The sequence below is a fragment of the Gymnogyps californianus genome, chromosome 2 (genome assembly GCF_018139145.2).
Source record: "Gymnogyps californianus isolate 813 chromosome 2, ASM1813914v2, whole genome shotgun sequence".
Lineage (NCBI taxonomy): Eukaryota > Metazoa > Chordata > Aves > Accipitriformes > Cathartidae > Gymnogyps > Gymnogyps californianus.
Window position 1 is genome coordinate 128,628,145 of NC_059472.1, and position 22,426 is coordinate 128,650,570.

The window sequence follows — 22,426 nt, forward strand, 5'->3', positions numbered from 1 at the left end:
ATATAACACAATTGCAAATTACAATATGTAAACCATGCAGAGTTACTCCATATATTAAAGGTATTCAGATTTTGCTAGTAAGTGAGAAACAGCAGCTTGTTTCGTCCTTGAATGTTCTTATGTTGACAAATAACAGTCATTTAAATTTGGAGTTCAGTTACTTGCTGGTGTTTTTCATCCAACTCATGTCATTGCTTATTCAGCCTGTAGTCCCAGGTGTAAACTGATCCTGCCTAGTGATCTAAAGTGATCATAGGACTTCACCCTTGCCCTCTTCTAGTGAGAAGTGGAGACTAGCAGCAAGCTACAGATTAATACCATTGCAAATGGAAAGGATGTAACAGGTGGGGTCTCCTTCTTTCCTATAACAGCAAGTCTCCAATCAGCAGTGTGAGAAGGTGAGAGTGAGAAGGGAGGAACAGTCAAAGCTAAGGTTATATTTTGATGCCTTAACAGAGTAATCATAAGCCTGCTCATCTTTAGTTGTTTTGAACTGCAGGTCTTTAAATGCCTGGCATTCTTATATTTGTTTTACCATTCTGTCTGTGAATTTCCTGTCTTTCAAACTTAGAAAAAGCCAGCCAGCCAACCAGAAAACATTGACAGTACTTAAAGACAAAGTAAATGAAACAAAATGTGAGTTGCTTGGAAGAGGAGAGTAGTCAGGTTTTTAGAGGGTCAGATTGATTGTCTCTGTTATATTCGCACTGCCTCTGACAAAGATGAACCAGTGATGTATTTGGCCAATTATAGTCACCTTATCCGCTATAGTGGCTGGGATTTTTATCATCCATATGGAATTATTTTCTCTGTGTTTACTGAAGGTGAAAATACTGAGGAGGAGGGAGGAATATAAATATGAAGCAAAGGCCAACATTCAGGTCACGTGCCACATAAAGCCACAGATAGCTAGTTTTCCTCATTGAGAGCAACAGCAGCCTAAAGGTTAGTTTCCTAGATAAGGGGGATTTATAGTTCAAAGACAACAGGGGAAAAATTGTTGCCCGCTAGGAAACCTGTCATGGTAAAGTAAGAAATCCTTTCCCATATACTTCTTGTAAATCAGAAGCAAGAACATCAAAATAGCTTTTTGTCAACTGAGCTACATCAAATATTTATACAACCCAGTGAAAATAGCTTTTTGTGCACAGTAGGGTACCTTGATAAAAAATGCAGTGGTAATGGAACATTTTCAGAGGAAGGACAGTGATTGTAACCTTTATGTTCGGAGCCTTTTCTTTAAGGAAGAGTGAAGTTATGTCAATTCAAGAGTAGAGATTGGGAAATGATACCACAAACAGCAAAGTCAAAATGGTTTGTTTTATTGGCGTTCCTTACTGCCCTATTGCAGATGAACTAATGTTTGGAATTACTAAAGACCTTTTTAATGCAGGCTAAGTTCCAGGAGCTAAATCTTGTTAAACAAGAGATTACCAAAAGAGAATACAACTGCATCAGAATCAGGAAATCCCTTGCATGAGAAATAGTGGAAACTGGAAGGACCAGCTCTCCATCTAAAGCTTTAGATGGCTGATCTTTGTAGATAGGTTAGGTAAGATTTAGCTGAATAAATGTAGGCATCTGTCCTGCAGGTATCTGCATACGAGTTGTCACCCAAAAGTGCCATTATAATCAATGGACATCTAGGCCTAGACCAATGTAGTCAGCAGGATTTGTGTTGTGATCCACCGCATCCTACATCAAATGTGTAAAAGAGATCAGGTAGATTGGAGTGGGTGATTTAGTGACAGCAGACCTAGATAAGACTGAGATACTCAGTGCCTCCTTTGCCTTAGTCTTCACTGACACAGTCTTCCAGGCCTCTGAGCTTAGAGGCAAGGTTCAAGGAGGTGCAGGACTAGCAGCAGTGGATGAAGATCAAGACAGGGATTGCTTGAGTTCCTAAGACCAAATGGTCTACATCCAGTGGTGCTGGGAGAGCTGGCTGATGTCGTAACAAGGCCACTCTTAGTCATTTTTGAAAGGTCATGGAGATCAAGGGAGGTTTCCAACATTTGAGAAAGGCAAAGGTTGCACCCATCTTTAAAAAAAGGCCAAAAGGACAATCCAGGGACCTACAGAGTGGTCAGCTTCACTTCATTCCTGGGTAAATCATTGAGTAAGTCCTCTTGGAACACATTTTTGGACACATGAAGGAGAAGAAAGTGATTGGGAACAGTCAGTGTGGGTTTAACAAGAGTAAATCAAGACTTGAAACTGATTGTCTTCCATGATAAAATGACTGGATTTGTGGATGAAGAGAAAGTAGTAGATGTCATTTTGGGTGAATTCATCAAGGAAGTTTGACAGTGGCTCCCACAATATTTTTTTATCCAAGTTAGGACCCTGCAGCCTAGATGGGAGGACAACTAGACAGGTGAGAAACTGGTTGCATGGCTAGGCTCAGGGTGTCATGGTTAATAGGTCACACTTTACCTGGAGTAACAAGTCGAGTACCACAGAGATCCACCCTGGGACCTGTTGCATTTAACAACTTTATCAATGATGCAGAGGAGGCAACGGGGCTTGCTTTTGTCAAATTTGCAGATGATCCCATATTCAGGGGTGCAGTTAATGTGCTTTAGAACTGGGCTGCTGTCCAGAAGAACGTGCCAGCAGGAGCTTTTTGAAATTCCATGAGGACAAATGTCCTGCCTCTGAGAAGGGAGAGGCCTTTTCACTCATCCAGGCTGGGGACTGCCTGGCTGGGTAGCAGCTCTGTTGAATAGGTCCTGGGGAATGTTAGTAGGCAGCAAGCTGAAGATGAACCAGCAGTATGCCCTGGCAGTAGAGAAGGCAACAGTGTACCAGGCTGTAACAACAAAAATATAGCCAGTAGATAAGACAGTGATTATCCCCCTCTACTTGGTGCTTATTAGATTGCATCTAGACCACATACTGTGTCCAGTTTTGGGCCCTCCCCCAAAAGGGGGCAAGGAAGATGTTGACAAACTGGAGCTAGTTTAGCAGAGGGCCAACAAGATAGTCAGTGGCTGGAGTACCGATCCTGTGAGGAAAGGCTGAAGGAGCTGGGTTGGTTCAACCTGGAGAAGGGACAGCTTTGGGGGACCTAACAGTGCCTGGCAGTGCCTATGAGGTGACTATCAAGAAGATGGATCCAGGCTCTTGACTGAGGTGTATGTTAGGAAGATGAGAAAAAATGTACATAAATTGAAACAAGAGGCATCCTGGTTGGATATAAAGAAAAACTTTTTCATCATGAAAACAGTCATGCTCTGGAAGAGGCTGCCCAGGAAGTTGTGCAGTCTCCATCCTTGGAGATTTTCAAGATACAACTAGATAAAGCCCTGAGCAATCTGGTCTGCACTTGTATTCAACCTGCTTTGGGCAGGAGATTGGACTGGAGGCCTCCTAAGGTCCCCATCCACCTGAATTATTCTATGTTTCTATGAAACTGGGTCCTGAATGAAATAATGGTTATTTCTCTCCATCAATTGTAAAGAGAGCTTTGGATGACTAACTCGGCTGTAGACCTCTATATCATAAATATCTAATGTTAGATTATGTGAATCTCACCTAGTGGGCCAGCTCTAGAACATGTGACTGTAGACTTAAGTTGCTCTTAGAGCTAGATCATCTGTGTGATAAAGGTATTGCAGGTAGACTCAGTGCATGTGTCCATCTCCTTGCCCTTCCACACCTCTGTGTAAGAGTTTCCCTGAAATTCCTGCTGATCCTGACACCACAGCATGGGTTATGTGTGCCTTTTCTCCAAAATAAGACCCCGTTAGCTCTCTGCTGCTTTCTCCTTTCCCCCAATTATTCTCAGCATCCCAAATACTTCACATGCGAAGGAATTAATGATCCAATTATTCTTTCCTTTACCGCCTCCTTTTCTCTGGAAGAGTAGTAGATGACCTGTAAAAGGGAAGATGTATGGCCAAGGTGTGAGAACTGGCAGACATGCATTCATGGCATGAAAGTTTAAACACTGTGGCATGACAGGTAGAGAGGAGGTTGGTTATGGTTAAGAGGGAAAATCTTAATGAGTGTCATCAACCAGTTTCTCTTACAGAGTTTTTCACCAGCATCACTCTGTTGAACAAACACCAGTATGCAGCAGCTGTCTCTCCCTCATAATTTTTCCCCTTCCAGTTTTCTCATTTTCTCATTTTCTATAGGTTTCTTTCCTGGCCAAAAAATTAATGGATCTTCGGATTGACTGAATGTAGCATTCAACAGTAATCATTGTACATCCAACAAGGAAGTGAAGTTATAGGATCATAGAATCATTTAGGTTGGAAAAGACCTTTAAGATCATTGAGTCCAACTGTAAACCTAACACTGCCAAGTTCATCTGCTGCCTGTAGGGTCTCACAAGCTCAGCTATTAGTTTCTAAAACATTATATATGTGCCATAATGTTCACATATGTGGAAGCTGTGAACTGCATGAGTGGAATGCGCAGCAGAGTGAAACATAAAGGATGATTTACGAGTGAGTGTAAACACACGCATGCTGATTGTGTTTTGATCGCTTATTAATTAGCTGTCAAACGCGTGGGGCAAGCTCAGGCTGCAGTTGTGCCAACAGTGCGACACTGAATTTCATTAGGAGAATTCACGATACAGGAGCAGTACATCGACACTGTATAAAGCTTCCTGGCAAGATCTGGATGTCTGTGTCTAGTATCTATGGGTTTCTGCTTTCAACCTTAGGTGCTGTCCTGTCATCCCTGCTTTGGAAAATTAAAGAGTTATTTGTACATTATGCATCCTAAAATAGACTTGGGTATGAGTTTGGGTGTTGGAATGTGATATATTGCACAGAAGTTGAGTTGGTTCCTGCTTTGAAATGTAGGGTCTAACAAAGTGCCATTTCTGAATGAAATACAATAATTAAATCTTGTACCCATTTGTATGTGGCATGCTTGTTGTCCCTATGTTTTCTAACCTGTAACCCAGCTACTTAGTGATCTGGCCTGTTATTTCACAACAAAAATGTCTGTTCTCCTCACTTGGATGAGAAATCTTTCCAGATGACAGAAGTTACTGCTTTGTAGTCCAGCTCATCCTCCTTGGAGCAATGTGTAATATTGGCTTGCTGTAGTGGTGAGGAGTCTTCGTCTCTCTTTATTCTAAACAGAGTTACAGGAAACCTGCCTGGGGAGACAGACAGTGTGAAAGTAGGCAGTGTATTTTTCTACTTCTTTGAGTCTCCCAACAGAATCCCAAGGAGAGTCCCCAGTAAGTGGTTTACAACTTTTTTCCTTCACAACTGAACTAAAAAAAAAAAAAATGCTGTGTTAGTTTAGATACAAGTATTTGCATCTGCTCACCTACAACTTAATGACTTGATTGAAACTGCAGCAAGAGAGAGCAGTGGACTGTGCAAATAGAAGAAAGGGGGTGTGTAAATGCTTGACACCTGCAGCAGCAGTCTTTGCTGCAGTGTGTTTGTAGGCATAAGCCTCCAACTGTAGGAGTCTGGTTTGTTGGGGGCTTTCCCCACAACAGATTTATTATTTCCAGATAATAAATTGAATTTAGATCATCTAATGACATCGGAAGTTGTTGACTGAGAGTGTGTCTGCAAGAGATAGGAAGCCTCTTAATCTTCTTCACTGCCTCCTTTGTGAAAATTGGTTCTGAGTTTGATACATGTTTTGCCTTGGAGGCAGCAGTGCCTTCCCACTGGCATTTCTTGACCTCGTAACATCCACCAGGGAAGGCAGAAGGACCTGATGAAACAGCTAAGCAGACTTATCCAGAAGACTCTCCTGTCAGTTCAGGAATCTGTCGGTTTGGCGTGTGTGGTTGCATTTCAAAAACGTATATCATACCAGTGCAAGGAACATAGTTTTCCTAAAAATGTAAAGAAACTATAATGCAAAATACAACACTTGGGGAGGGGATGAGCAAGGTCTTTATAATCAGTCATACAGGGTAAATGTATTATTTAAACTAGAAAGGCTGAAAAACACGCTTTGTGAAAATGTGAGAGAAGTTTTCTGTGTTCATAAAGCGTACAGTACTGCTTATTTACAGTTTTTCTAAATATAATTCTATTGCTTCATCATTTAGCTTATTGTAGCAAAGAAAGGTAAGTCTTTTTTTTCAGTTATTCTGATTCTGTTCTGTCATGGAGCTGACAAAACTTGAGTTCTTGCATATGGGAGTGATTGCTGATTATGGAATATATGGCTAAGTTGAAGGAGAAAGTGCTGCTCAAGTAACTTTAATAGTATATGTTGTCTGAAAAAAGGCTGAACGTGCTGGGAATACAAATGAGAGTAGCGAGCCACTAAGCCAGATGGTCAAAATGCCTTCATAAATTGATTAAATAGTTATGAATGTATCTTTTCTTTCACACTGTTCAGATATGCCAGATCATCCTTAGTCCATGTAGATCACTGTAACTGCAATAGCTGATCCATATGTAGGGTTCTGACTTGTCTGAGTGAATGGGTATAGTCATTAATATCAGTGTACCTTCAAAAGCCCTTGAAAAGTTGACAGAATACATAGTCTTTAGCCCCTAAAGCGTGTGTATAACTTCAAGTAGGTGAGTAGTACTGCTGAACTGAGGACTGAATTAATTTTGCCTGCTCAAAATGGGAGAGCTTTGTTTTTTGAGGACAAACTGGAATAAGAGAGTGAACAGTGAGGTTTGCTATTAGAGAATAGGATTGCTCTTAAAAACTGCTAGAGATATTAGTCTCATTCTTTTAATAGAGGTGGATTATCAGAGGAAGGTCTATGCACTTTTTATTAACATCCTTGGAAGAATTTGTTATTAATAAATTCAAATGCCTCACTCCACATGGGGTGTCTTCCATAAAGCTTACAGATAACCCTGTGTTTTGACAGATTCTTTACATGGGACAATGGATGGAGTATTTCTCTTTGAAGATGTTACTGTGGAAGACAGTAAAACCATGCAGAGCTATGATGCAATTGTTGTAGAGCAGTGGACTGTCCTGAAGGTATGTGTGCAGTTTTTCTTTGATTTTTTTTTGTAAATCAAAACACTCCAAAACTGTGAGGCAGATTCTCACGTACTGATCTGTGCTTCAACAGTACCAGACAGGCATCTGAGGTAAAGGGATGCAACATAACAGTAACACCAGTTAACCACACTCTAGGTTTGTACGATGCACTTTTGATTTTTATAATCTCCATGCTTTATTGGGGGGGTAGGAAGCTCAGCTGAGCAATGAAACTCAGGGCTGTCTCTCCCCAAAATACAGATGTCTGCTAGATTAACTGTAAAGAGGATCTCCACTGGTTGTCAGGGCAACATGATCACACAAGTCACTGTAGCATCACAGTTCTAAAGAAGGCGGCCCTTTAGGTAGGCTTAGCTGCAGTAGGAATGCACAGATAACTGCATTTGCTTCTGTCTGACGTCCTTCATATGCTGAAAGAACTGTATATTCGGATAGGTCCCTATAATCAAACCGTGTGTGTCATAGATTGGCTTTTTACAGATCCAAGTGCACACTCAGATCAGTAGAAACACTGTTTAGATCAGATCAGTCAGTACCGATCTTCCACAGCAAATTTGATACACGGATACGTATTTGAAAAGCTGGGCTTAAAATTCTTTGTGACTTGAAGCAAAAAGATCATGGGGGATAGGAAGATACCGTTGCGTAACTCTTAGAAGTTTTTTTTGTTTGTTTTATTTGATTCCTCGTCTGCCAGAAATTGATGTTATGTATCTATAAGGGCAATACCTGATCTTTTCACTTGGCATATATTGTAAATGGTGTAAAATCCTGAGACAGACAAGCAAGGCACACACGTGCCAAAAGGATGGATTAAGGGAAAATGGGACAGATGCTAGACTAAATGTGTAAAATTCCAGGAGACTAGGAGTAAGAGTTTGGTTATTAGATGACGACTTTGTAGTGTAGCAAGAAATGGCCATATAATAATGGCTAGAAACTTCTTGAAGAACAGTGTAATGCATTAATGGCAGCTTTTCTTGTGCTAATGTGCATCTGAACAAACGATTCCTATATTACATTTAATGTTATTCCAGTTGTTACAGACTTGACTGTAAGTTCTTGTTCATTTTTAGGGTCAAATTGTGGTGTCGCCACTCAGGAGCAAGGTTTTGGGATAATGACGGATGGTTCCATGAGTGCATTAGGTCAGTGCTGATCAAGGAGGCAAATATTAAGCAGCATTAATGTTAACCGTATGTTAAAAACTGTTAGGAAAGGAATAGAGGGTGAAACAGCAAGCATATACAACTACATACTACTGTATAAGCCGTGGTTTGACAGCACCTTATTTCAGAAGGTTATGTTAGCACTGTGGTTGTTCAGAGAAGAGCAGTGAGGATGATCAATGATACAGACAGCTTCCATATTAGGAAGATTTTACATGGTGTGTCCTTGCAGCCTGGAAAAGAGAAGAGTTACAGGGAATGGAAGAGGTAGAGGTCTCCTAAATCACGGGAGGCATGTAAATAGGGATTGACTGTTTGCCATCTCTTCCAGTATAAGAACTAAGGACTGTCAAATGGCACTAGTTGGGGCCGGGTGCAAAGCTAACAAAAAGGAGCTAATTCAGGTAATTCTTTATGCAGCAGGCAGCTGATCTGTGGAACTCCTTTCTGGAGAATGCTGTGGGTTCAAGAAGTTTAGATGGGTTCAGGTGGAAGCAATGTTGTTTTTTCCTCTACCTTCTCTGTCTCTGTGTTTATACAAGCATTTTAATTCAGATCAGGAGTGCATTTCTGAAATGAACCCACTGATCCTCCCCACTTGATATGCCTCACCTCACATCACAGAATGGTCTCATATTGCACAAACTGGATTCCTTTCAGTAGAAACTAAATCAGACGTGCTGAGAGGAAGTACACAAAATATTTGGGGCAGGTATCCTACATGCTTGCCCTGATATATATTACTCTTCTTTAGCTGTCACTTACAGCCATGTTGGAGACAGCTTTCTGAGTTAAATGGATTCTTGGTCTGAACCAGTTTGGCTCTTAGACAGCCAGTGAAAGGGTCTCTGTCTCAGTCGGATATTGCAACAATGTTATGCATAAGGGCCCCTACGCACCTCTTAGTTTGCTCTGTGTGGACACAAGAAAGTTTGTCTCAAGCTACATGACAAGGACAGCATCTGATAATGGGGATCCTGTGATGGCAGAGTGATGACCAAAACACTAAGACACAGCAGAAGAGTATCTTCTAGCAGGGCCCCTTGAAGCATTAGAGCCCTGGTAGGTGGAGTATCATTTGCCTTCAATTCTAGCAATTCCATGCTAGAGACACAGCTGGTCAACAGATTAAGGAATCAACCTCCCAATGCCATCTGGTGTGTCAAGAGATGCTGTACTGCTGCACGCCATGTCTGTGTGAGGGCTAACGTGGAGTATCTCTTGTTCCAGACATAAGATTTGGTATGTGCAATTTCAGAAACTGACTGATAGCATATACGCAGCTTGTTGGTATGATCAGATTATTCACTGCTGTAATTTAAAATTTGGATGCTGGGTGTTCCCTGGCAATTTTGCTCTTCTGAGATCAAGTGTCCCTCTTTTGGGGACATTATGAACGTGTTACCCACGAACCTGAAAGTGGAAGAATATGGAGAAGAAAAAGCCTGCTGAAGGAAAGAGGTTGAAGCATTGGGGAACTCTTGCAAAGGTCTTACCCATTTAGAGGAAGAGCAGAGCTGACCATCTCTGTTTTCTTCTCCTGACATTTAAATAACTGCCTGGATATTTCATGCCTCATGCTTTCTGAGACAAAACAGGCGTAGGTAGGTAAAGTCATCAAATGAATGAAAGAAAGACTGGAAGCCGGGGGATCTGTAGGCACTTGTACTTGCCCAGTGTCGTACCCAGAAGACCAAGTCACCTCTTTGTTAAACCCCGTCAGAATTCACCTTTATTTGCCATAAACGTGGAATAATGCAGTGGCAGAGGAAGGGACTGTAAAATGGGGGATGTAGAGGGAAGGAGACGGAGTTCGGTAGTGACAGAAGATGTCCGAAAGCCAGTAAAGGCTTTGTTTCTGTTATGAGTACTTCAAAGTATAATTATCACAGAGATAATTATGGAGCAGTGGAATGACTCATTAATGTAGACTTTCTTATTTTTTTGGTATAGGTTCAGCTCTGATCTAGATTAACCTTTTCCATTTGTCGTTTTCATTTGTACCAAGGCAGTGGAAGAAGCCCTGATGGGCAGCATGACATAAATGTGTATAATGGATCCTTATTTTAAATTTGTATCAGATTTCATTATCTGGGTGAGCTATGGACTTGTTCAGATGTGGTCTGAACTGAATGTAAATTTATTGTGCTGTATCCTAATTAAGAGGAAGAAACAAAAGAATCCCACCCACAACAAAAGAAAGCTGTTTTAAAAAGGAAGACATGTAGCATGTATCAATGCCCTTAGTAATAAAAAGAGAACCTTTCTAAATGAAAAAGTAAAGTTTTGCTGTTTAACCATAAAGGCAAAAGAGAGGGGTTGGCACACCTCTTAGCAGAGAAAGTGCTGCCTTTTTAGTTGCTAAGGCTAATAGAGAAAACAAGCTGAACAGTGTGATGCACTCAGTATGTGTGTAAAATGTCAGTTTGTAGAGGATGTAAAGCTCGCAGCTGTCACAGTATGTGGTCCAGCCAAGCAGCAGACAGGATGTAATAGCTCTGAGTAATTTAACTCTTTCTTCTCAAAGCAGAGCTGTGGCATCCTCTGCAAATGACCACAGGACTTCTAATGACAAAATGCTGCTCTCATCCTTATCACTAACTCTAAAAATGTCAGGGCATATTATTTCCACTGCAGCCTCTGAGATCTAGCCCTAAAACTTGTTTGATGGTTTTAATTCTGCTTGTGTAGGCAAATGTGGGTAGACAGTTCTGATTAATCAGAGCCTGCGTGATTTCCCTCTCCCCAGCTCTAATCTGTCACCTTCTTTTCCCCATCACCCAAGACAAAATAGCTAATACTGTCTTTAAAATTGAGTGCTATAACATTTATTTTAGATTTCTGCATTGTTCTGCTTCTGAAGCCTTGTTCATTTTGAAAATATTGTCCTTAATCTACAGGTATTTTCTCATTGAAAATCTTAAGCTGGTGATTCATCACTTTATTTTCTGCTATACCATATCTTTGGTGTACTGACATGAATTAAAATCTCAAGTACTTCATGATGTTGCCATTTCCCTGGCAGCATTGAATGGGGTCAATGTCCACTGTAGACACGGTAAACCTTTTAAAGTGCGACACAGCAAAAGATTTAAAAAATGATCTCTGCTGAGCCTAGGTTGCCAGTTGCCTTAATGTAAGCCTTGAAACAAATTCTCTGGAAATGAGGATTTGATTTGTCTGTAAACCTGATTTAGGTCATATGTCAGTTAAGCTATGTTCTGCTGTCTCTGGCCACGGGAGAAAGGCATGACCGGGTCAGCAAAGGAGCTGATGGCGATGGGCATGAAAAGCAGTTCTGTGCGTGACCCTCTTTACCACCCAAAGGACATATATGTTGCCTGGGCATAATATTTCAGCATTTTACCCCTTGTTGCTTTTTAAGAAAAGCTGAACAAAAACCTTCAGGAGCCTGTTATCTTCAAAAGGTTTTTATAATTCTTGTTTCATTCTTTTATGTAAGATATGAAAGCAGCATATATATGTATATATTTGTCTACTGAACTCAGTAGACATATGCTCTATACAGGATTAAAATCCACAGGCTAATCTTTCTTTGGTTTTGTTAATAAATTTAGTAATAAAATCTAGCAATATGAACTTGGAACTTCCCTGATACTTTCTTGTGGTGCTCACAGTATTGAACGTCTTAACAAGCGAACACTTCTTCCACATGAGTAAAGGGCACTTGAAGTAAACAGGCAGAAAAGAACAGGATTTAAAACAGTGTGAATAAAAAAAATCACTTCCTATCTGTCACGGTTTGCTTAAGTTTGTGATAAGATCAGAGATAAGAATTAGTTCTCTGCTCACTCGTAAAATCTTTCAGGAAAAAGTGAGCATACCAGATCTGAACTTTTAAGAACAAGCTGAGAAAAAGCATTTCAGTCCTCTTTTATCTTTCTCAAAAATCACACAGCGCACAAGTCATGTTTCTTTTCCCCAGCAGGTCACCTTTAGCCAGGCAGTAGTGCCCTGGCTAATGCACCTCTTTGTCCTTCTGCTGCTGCCAGGCAGGTTTGGGAGGGGCCTCAGCACTTTGAGGGGCATGGGAAGCAGGTGCTGGGACCCCATAAATTGCATACACAGCCTGCGTGTAAGTGAAGGGCAGTGCCAACGTTTGCTCTCCTGCTGCCCGAACCGATGGCAGTAGAGGGTCTGTGCTTCAGCTGCGTTTCTCGCATGAAAATAGGTTATTCGTCCATGATGGTGGAGTGGTGCACAAAGCCTTTTTGCAAAAGCCAAATTTTTTTTGAGAATAAATTATAACCAAAGGAAATTATGTTGGGGAAGCTGCATGGAGATGATTAAGCTGTGTGTGGTAAGGCACCCTGGAGCGTACAAGTTCTCGGGTAGTGTTTTTCTGTGTTGGGTTTTTTCTCAGAAACAGTTGATGGACAAACAGTAAAATCAGCACTCACCTTAAGGTACGGTGCACAACTGTTGCAGGAATTGTGAAACGAAAAATGTCAGAGTTATTTAAGAAAATGTACTGATGGATTACTGATGGATTGCTAGATCACATTTATTTCTTGTGCTCCATGGCCAATTACGTGGAGCTGTCCTATCACGTGTACGTTGCCTGTGCAATGGTAAGTTTAACACTTTTCATAAGATGCTCCCATGCTTCCTTTGTGGAGAACCCTTCGTGTCAACACGTTCACCTTGTGGAGCTTTTGCTACCTATCCTGTGCTTCTATAAATGCAAAATTGTGTTGCTATGCAAATGTGCTTCTATGTTACAAGTGCAGGCAGTATCAGGAGCACTCAAATGTGTTTTTAGTTTATACATATGCTAGAAAGTAGGATTTGCATTCACAGAAGTCACTGAGAGAAGTGGGCTTTGTGGGCACAGGAGGGTTTGTTGGTTGATTTTTATTTTGCCCTAGATGTGGAGACAGATGTGAATGCTACTCAGCAGCCTATGTGTGTATTGAAATTGTGACTGGATACATCTGAATCACAGAAAAACTGTCTTAACAGCATGCTACTCCGTATAGTGTTACAGCCTTATTATAATCTCAAAATATTTCACAGTGTATGAATTCACATATATTAAGTAATCATAAATAAGTCTAAATTACATATGCCCAGAATAATGAGCAAAAAGCCTGTCTGTGGATTTATTACTTTTTTTCTATTAACTTTCTAGTAAGATCCCAATTTGGCAGCTAGTCTGTGTTGATCAGTGACCCATCTGCTGCCAAAAGCCACTGGTGGTTTCTAAGGGTGCAGGAGCCGTCCAACACCCCTCTGCTATACAGCTAATGGATGTGTAGCAAGTGTCTGCTAGCCAGGTGCGGTGGTGTACTGCACGTGGAAATTTAGGAGCAGCTCAATTCTAGAGGAGCATAGTCCAACTTTTATTGCTGAAACACTTGTGAAACTTCTCTTTTGCTTACAATAAGTGTTTTTAATGGATCGATAATGTTATATTATTAGCAGACATTACCTTTTGGAAGAAGTCTGAAAAGGAACAAGGCAAATCATTCACAAATTTAGAGCTTGGATTTAGTCTCCTTGTCGGCTGTGTGACTGCACGCATAAAACGTTTGCAGCATGCTTTTACCGGGTCATTCTCACACAGCCTATATATTCAATTTCTCTCATTTTATTTTCCCTCTTTTCCACTAAGGTGCAAGTCCTGCCTTTGCCACTTCCTCTTCCTCCCTTCAGTGCCCTAGGAGAAAGCTCTGGCTTTGGCAGTGGTGGGGGCTGGTTACCTGCCCTGGCTGGGGGTGCACGTTGCCTCCCTCGTGGGCTCTCCCTTCTGTTTTTTGTAAGGAGCTAGGTTTGAAGGCGCTGCCCATTTTCCCCCACAAACAGTAGGTTACACTTTCAAAGCGACTCGTGGTTTTTACTTCCCATCCTCTTTGCCATTTGTCTATAGATCTTAGTATGCAGTCTTTAAGATTTGCCGATACAGGTTTTATTAAGATTTATTTAATGGGATTTTCAATCTTCCACTCTTTAATCCATGTTGGAAAAAAATATTAAATAGTGACAATCCATAGCTGCCTTGTAACTAAATCACATTCACTTAACCCAGGAAAGAACGATTTCTAAAGAACTTCTTTCTGTCTCACAAGAGCTTAGTATTTGTCTTGTTTATTACCTTGCTGTGGTTAAAATTGCCGCAGTAGGGGGGAAAAAGAAAAGAAAAATTGTTAATGCAGTTGTTTGTGTGGCTTGCCCTAGATATTATCGTTATCATTTTTTAATCATTTTTTTTTTCTAATGAGCAGAAGCAACTGTGAAATGAGAAAATGCTGAAAACAAACAGTACAACTATAAATAAAATGAATTCTTTTCATGTGATGCAAGTCAAGGGAAAAACCTAGCTCAATATGCTCTGGCTTCTTGACACTCAAGGTGTGATCAGAGATTACTTATCATCCACAGGAGAGTGGGAAGCAAGTTAATTAAAATTTTCCACCCTTTCACTGAATGAAATGTCTCCCAGTTTGAGATGCATTATTTGAGCACTTCTTTTTCAGTAGAGCTCTGGCATGTACTTTCTACTTCTGCTGGTGTTCAAATCCAATATTTGCTAGCTAGAAAGAGCATTGCAATTTCATCTTATGGAACTGTATGTTTGAAATTTTATTTCCATTGTCTCAAATAGTAGTAGATAAAATAATTTTAATTATTGTATTAAATATACAATGAATACAGGATGACTCCTTTCGTCTGTACCCGTCCCCCAGTGTATTGTTTGTTTAGAAGCATTTTTGCTTTGGAAAGCATTTAATATGACACCAGTTAAAGGTCTGTATAAGCATGACTCCTGCTGGCACACAAATTGCAGTCGTGGGATAGGATTACAACTGATGATTCAGGATGGGTAGGGAGAAGTAATTTCTTGTGGTCTTAGAGAAAGCTTCAATCATCTGTATTTGCAAGTAAGGAGCTTGAAGCCCATATGAATTACACCTGTTTATTCAGGAGTGACTCCTTTCTCTTGTCTGTCATCTTCAAAAGCAGCCAATTATTAAGAGTAGTTTATTCCCCCAGGGACCTGAGGAAGAGGTGCAGTGTCTGACTCCAGCGAAGCGTTGTGCGGAGTCAGAGAGAGCTTGTTAAAGAGCATGTGGAGCTTGGAGGAGGTGTGCACCTCTGCATAATGTATATGCTTTCTTCCTCCAAACAGCATAACACGCAGATTGTGGTGTCGGGTACCAGCACATATGAAAAATAAGAGGTCACCTTTTTGTAACAGTTGTATAGCACTCTTTCAACAAAGTTTTTTACATTTCCAGATTTTTAAAAAAAGAAATTTTTTTAAGCCTAATTGACTTTAAATTAATCTTAAATTTATTTTCCGATAACTTTACACTTTTGAATGTGCTTACCTGCTCTTTTCCTTTCTGTACCATTGGGATTGTGAAATAGAACATCATCTGCTGCCGATGATGCTAAATCCTGACAAGTCAGACAGGTCCAAAGCCAGCCTTGTCTCACCACTCAGAGCCTGCAGGGACAGTGGGCTGTGGCAGGAGTGACGGCGCGTCCCTGAAACAATTTGGCTTCTGCAGCAGCCAAATAAGCTCTGCGTGGTATTGATGTCCTTCCTCATTGCTGTCATCTCCCTCTGATTTTTGATGTTTGTTGCACATCCTGATGCAAGGAGAAGGTTCTCCTTGCTAATCACCAACCTTAAGCAATGAATTCAAAACAGAAATCCTCTTTGCAATGTGTTGCTTGGGGCACAAACAAGGTCTGCCGTGCCAGTCTTTCCTGACCTGCTAGTCTTCCACCCTCTAAATGAGTGAGCTCCTTCTGGTTTTTCCTCTACAAACGCTGTTTGATGGAGGGAATGTTTTGGTCGGATCCTTTTATGTGTTCTTCCAGGCACCTCATGGCAGGCTTGCGATGGTGGATGCTCTGACCTTATTCTTAATGCTCATGTTGCCTATTTTCATCTTTATTTTTGGAAGGCGTTGTTGACCAATCTCATAAATCTCAGTGTGTTATTAATGTGTTTTCTTGAGACATTAGCTCTCAAAGGCATCTACGTACGTCATAATTTTTGCATTACCCTTGGACACTCTATTTTAAAAACTGGAACGAGAGCAGAAATACCCATCTTATGGAGGGAAGTGGGAGTCTGAGGAGACACTGAATCTAGCACGATCACAGCTGTAGGATAAATCCTGATCGCTTCAGAGGACATGAGTCAAAGGCCACGTGGTATTGCTCCCCACTTGCAGGGCATCTCTTTCTTCTCCTGGAGTTAGCAATTCTGGTCTGTACATGGTGATGTTGTAAAGTAGCAGTATCTCTGTAAGTCCCTGAAAGCCTCTGTACAGAAATCAGAAGTAACGTTAGTAGAGTGTTCTCTTGCATGCACTTTCTGGAGTAGAGTTTTTAAACATTGTCCTTTTTAAGCAGGAGAGATACAGCTTCTTCAGCTATTTGCATTTGTAGTCATGATCAGGTTTTTAATAGGTATAGTCAGGCAGTCATTCAGTTATGAAGATATCAAGTGACCTAAATTACATTCGTTAGAAGAAGGGAATAGCTGAGACTGGAATTCACTAAAATACCTTGAAATAACTACAGCAGGATTTGGATTAGTTGCGATCAAATGACTATTTTATTACTGCGGAATAAATGGATTTTTTGGAGCTGCAAAACTATTGTGCCTTACCCAGTGTTGAGAATTGGCAGTTAAAACTCCTTGCGTGCACATGAAACCAGTGTAAGTGCCTGAGCTTTTTGGCAAATATAATTGTTATTCCAATGGATTATAGTTATATTTGTAGAGACTAGTAGTTACCATTTGTCTGCTTTGTGTTTATTAAAATTAAAAGCTAGTAAATATGCTCTAGCATCTATTTGTTAAATTACTGGAAGTCTTGGCAATTAGACACCTCACTGGAGCAATCTTTGTTGAAACCACCAGTGGTTCTTTCTGTGCGAATTACAGGGTCTTCTATTTAGTAGAAAGAGAATTAGCAAGGCTCTGCTGGGTAGATCTGCGGCTGGAGCCAGACTTCTGCACTGAAAGGCAATGCTTTTGGTCTTGCCCACAGATTTCCTGATTCAAAATAATAAGGAAGCGATGTGTATTTGTGGGCGATAAAAGGAATAGATCTGTACTTATATTTTTTTGTTGTTGTTGTTGGCTATTTTGCTCTTGATCCATCATGGCAGAGTAACTCGACTGCTTTCAGTAGAAATCTTCAGGATTTTCTCTAGCCTAGACAAGCGCAGAATCCGGGCAAAGCAATGTTGTCATTTTTTAACTACTTGAATATCTTTTTGCTTGGGAGGAGATAATTGATAAAATACAATGAATTTGTCCTGTTCAGGTCTGGAATCACCTAAAGCTAGATGGATGACTCAGGCAGTGTAAAAACAAGGTCACAGATGTTTACCATTTTAAACAAACTCATTTAACAATTTAGGATGTACAGGCAATCGGTCACTGTGTCTCATGGTTTCGAACGTTTTTCTTCCTGCCTAGCTGAACATTCCAAATGACCCACTTCAGAACAAAACCCATTCTCCCTCCCAGAAAATCCACACACATATTTTTTCATGGTTTTTTTTTTTTTTTTGTGTCGAACTGAATGTTGCACTCCAAGTGATGATGCTAACTGTTGATTGTTCTTTCCTAGGGAGTTGAAGTGCAGACAGATTACGTTCCGCTGCTGAATTCCCTTGCCATGTACGGCTGGCAGCTGACATGCGTGCTTCCTACTCCAATTGTGAAGACAAACAGGTAGGGAGGGGGTGGGCGCTGCCTTTCGGCCAGGGAAGTCGCTGTACAAGCACCACAGGCTGTACAAGCAATTCTCTGTGCAGTTAGCGTGGATTTCCTTGCATGCGCGCAGCAGCTGCCCTTGCAAACCCTGCTGCAGCTGTTCTCTGGGTTTTCTGAGCATCACAAGCCACATGTGGCAGGAAGCACGTGTCTGGCGGGCAAAATACTGCAAGGTGGCAGTGTGGTTTCTGCATTAATTTTCTGGGTATTGTCTCTGCCTCTCTGTAAACTCCTTGATTGTAAAAAATTCCTGCTCTGGATCTCCCAGTAGCTCCTCTAAGAGCAAAACCTGTGATAACGTTTGGAGTGCGATGTTGCCTATCTGAAGAGAAGTGATTTTATTCTTAATCAATGTCTGTCTAGTGCTGCTAATATACACAGTCTAGCTGAGAAGAACCATGTGAGATTAGTGTATCATTACTCTAGTAGCCTTGTTTGCGTATAAAATAATTCTGCGGTCTACTTTGCTATTATTAATAGTCTGAGTTTTTAGCTATAAATGCAAATCACTTAAAAATACTTTTCATAACTGTGGTGAAAAACAATCATCCCACTTGTTAGTCATGAAGACGGTGCTTTCTGAATTTTCCTACACATAAAAACCTAAAAAGTAAAGGCCATCTGTGCTGGGGGAAAAACGGTATTTAAGTTTTTCATTTATGTTTAAATATAGGAATGAATAGAAAATCACAATTATGATTTGTAAGCCCTGTCTCTTAAAGGTATATATGGGTTTCTTTCTCTTCTAGCTTTCTGTATCCCATTTATAACTTCAGTAACACCGGTCAGGTTGACAGTGCAGGAGGGCAGCCACCCAGTTTAACCGCTGGTGGTATTTGGTTGTGCCTCCTGCTGTGCTGCAGACCTGTAGGGAGCACCCAGCCCCATTCCAGATCGGTGCCCCAGGAGGGAGGGAGCACTCTGTTGTCGCTGAGACGCTGCTACACACAGGCACCGTGGGGCTCAGGTTTCTTGCTTTTTGCTCCAAACAATTTATTCTGTGTTTACACACTAATGCTAAAACATTCAGGAAAAGTATGTCACAGGCTGGCAGGCTCTATCAGGCCGAACAGTTGCTCTTTTTTCCCCCCAAAATACCAGGCTGCTCAAAGACACTGGGGACAGGCAATGTTTAGGTCATTCTTCATTTTGTTGTTCTTTGACCTGCAGAAATAAATGACTGAGATGGATTTTCGCTTTGAATGATGCTGGATGTGAATTTAATTCATTCTCAGGAGTGTGCATTTGTTTCTTTTCAGGGAGGGGAATTTATCTACAAAGCAAATTGTATTTCTTCAGAGACCTTCTTTGCCCCAGAAAGCAAAGAAGAAAGAATCTAAGGTAAATAACCTTGAGTTCTTGGTTTCTTTGTTTTATGTTGGGGGTATTTTAATATTGTAATTGATTTCCCATAGAAGTAAAAATGGCCTATTCGATGTTTCTGTGCTACAGTAACAAGATGCAAGGAATTGAACTGTTCAAATGAGAGAAACAAAAAATGCTCAAATGATGTGAAAGCTCTTATATTTCGTTCTCTGTTGAACTCACGGTAGCAGAAGAGATGTAGATTTCTCTTTACAGCTGAGCCATAAACCTCCATACGTTACCAAAAATTCTCTGCCCATGTTCACTGCCTGCAAGGTGGAACCAATACTATTTTCTCTCACCCATTGCCTGTCTTTTCTATTTAAATTGCTCTCTCTTTCTTGCTATGTGTTTTGATAGAGCTTAGCACGGTGGAGGCCTGATCTTGGCTAGTGTTTCTATCTATTGTGTGAATGTTAATGAATTCTGCTAGCATTTAACAAAAAAAGCCCCCTGAATACAGCTAAATTATCCGAGACTAGGTGACAGCTAATGATGTACATATGTGAATACACATATGTATTCCCATTTCCATTTTTAAATGTGTAGCTGTGGGAACCCCTGCCCAAACCTGTCACGCCGTACAGCTGAGAGGGAAGTACAAGGACTGGTTTAAACTGGAAACTGGGGAAGTTCTGACCTTCCTATAGTACTCGAATTTGCCTTGCCCTCTCAGTATGCAAAGGGATCAGAAAAGCCAGGTGAAGTATGGAAAGGATCTCTGAAACCACATGATGAAAAGGTTGCTAATTAATAAAGGCTCGTTTTTATTCTAGCTCTGTGCACTTAGGTGAGAGCTGGCTAGCCAAATGGCACCTGAAGGAGTGGTGCGCTTGAGGCCCTGTAGAAGCTGAGCTGGAGTAGGAGATTGGAAATGCTAAGCAGAGCTGAGCACTAGGAGCATTTTACCCAACATTTTGGATAGCTACAGATAGTTTTCGTCTCTAAAGCCCTCACTGGTTTGGAGCCAGGTTCTGTGAAAGTTGCCTTTTCGATACAGTGGAGACCACGAGAGTGTTCGAACTGACTGAAGTAGGAGAGAACCGCTGGGAGCATGACTGTGATTTAGGATTTACCCTCTCTCATTAGCGAAGCTGGAGCCCAGAGTATTCTGTGAATGTGTTACAGAGCCCATCTTTCTTGTTTTTTCTCTTTGTTTTCAGGTGATTAAAGGGATCTTGGGATGAGGGTTGGAGTGCCTGTATTTGGTCATTCTTTTCCTACCACTTTGCGTGGTTTTAATGGAGAGGGTGGGAACCTAGAAGCAATTGTGTGTCTTCAAATAGAGAAATTAGTACCATACTGATTTCTTATAATAACAAATGCATACCATCCAGATGACTCAAAACTTTGTTTAAATTTTTTCATTCGGGGATATAAAAAACTTATTTAACAATGTCTGGTTGACAAAACAAAGGATTTACTCGTTGGCAGTATTAAATATACAGACATATTTGAGGACAAATATCACTACAGCACATTTTCATACCAAAGGTCAAGGAAAAATGGGGTACATTGATTATAGTTATGTAGTTATATATATAGTTATATAAAGTTATGCATAGCTATATAAAGTTATGTATAGCTATATATAGTTAATGTAAAGACTGGTTCAACGTCTGTAAGTGGTTGTTGGAGTCACATCAAAGATGCCAAACCTAGCATTTGATTAAGTTGCTGAATATTCTGTACATACAACGTCAGAGGCTCTCAGGGTTTTTTTAACTTGTGATACGGCATGTCTAAGATGTTTATAGATAAACCCTCGGAGGAGGGAAATAGACTGATAAGATTAAAAGGACGTTGCAGTGTTGGAAACTGATCCATCCTATCTATGCACACCAACCACCTGCTGTTCAGTTTAGCCAGAGGAACAGAAAAGGAAACATGCAAGGAGTGGTACAACTTATTTTTCTCTTCAGTAAGACAGAAGTACTCTTATTAGTGCGATATTCAGTCAGTGATGAGGTAATTGTGTTCATTCACTTTATACAAAAGTGATGCTTATTTCAGCAGAAACTGGCTGCATGCATTTTTGTGAAACACAATATAAATACCTGACTAAGTATACATATATTTGCACATACACACAGAGTCTCCTACAGTTTGATCTTTATCACATTTAAGGCCCTGATCTTACCTTCCGTCAAAGAGAGCTTTGAGTTAAAGGGGAGCTGTGGGTGCCCAGCACTTCTGCAAATCAAAGAGGAAAATATTCAGGTGTCTCTGAATTTTAAACAGTTGAACTCTAGAACTGAGGTGTTATCTTTCCTTTTTCTCTAAATTGTAATGATATTTAAGTGAAAGATAGCTTCCTCTAAGTAAAACGAAGAAGAATCTTGTGAAAGCCAGTTTCTTTTTTTTGTTTTCCTTTTTGCATTAAGTTCTGGCTAGCAGAAGGAAACAGCATTGCTCCATCTTTGTAATCTAATAAACTTAATACGTTTTGAATGGCTTTTTGGTTAAGGAATAAATAGCTAGATCAAAAACTGATGAACACAAGTCCTTCTTTTGACCAACTTCGGCACAGACCTGGTTGCACTGGAGAAAATGGCTTTTGGACCACAGCTGAATTTGCTGAATGTCCCGATGAGATTATTTATGCCATTCAGACATCGCCTCCTAACTCATCCCTGAGTTTCCATCGGCGTGGACACTGCTGACGAAATGGTTGTGCATATTCACATGTACTTAGCAAACTTGGGTGGGATGGCTCAGCAGTGGCTTGGAACGTGGTCTGGCTTTCCTTGGGAAGGTCCATTTATTTTTGACAAACGAAGCAGATATATTAGTGGCTTATTTGTCAGCCTTTATATATGTTATACCTGTCGAGTCAGTATTTCAAGGTACTGCTAGCTCGCCTTTTTTTTTTAATAGCAGTTAAAGCAGTTCTTCTGAAATGGCGGCTATGGTAAGTCTTGTGGCAAGTGCTGCAAGAGGCAGCCTCATGCTTTCTCATCAGAAAACATTCATAGAAATGGTTCAGAATATTTTACTGTTTGGGTATAGTCTTGGGTATGGTGTTAGTTCTGCTGCTAACCTGGTGAAAAACATTGGAATAACACCATAGGATTGCTTCCTCTGTCTGCACTTATGCAGCTTTGCATATTCTTGCTTCGCACGTGGTGCAGGTTGTCTGCCAGGATGCTGTAGG

The 22,426-nt window shown here is 40.7% G+C and overlaps 1 protein-coding gene across 1 annotated transcript in view; it reads left to right on the forward strand.

Annotated features, from left to right (window-relative positions):
* Positions 1 to 22,426, forward strand: part of RFTN1 (raftlin, lipid raft linker 1) — a 98,909-nt gene that overhangs the window by 73,804 nt on the left and 2,679 nt on the right. Inside the window, exons 7-9 of the mRNA XM_050891298.1 lie at positions 6,830 to 6,945; positions 17,762 to 17,865; positions 19,167 to 19,248. Of these exons, the coding sequence (XP_050747255.1) occupies positions 6,830 to 6,945; positions 17,762 to 17,865; positions 19,167 to 19,248 (302 nt within the window). The remainder of the gene's footprint in view (positions 1 to 6,829; positions 6,946 to 17,761; positions 17,866 to 19,166; positions 19,249 to 22,426) is intronic.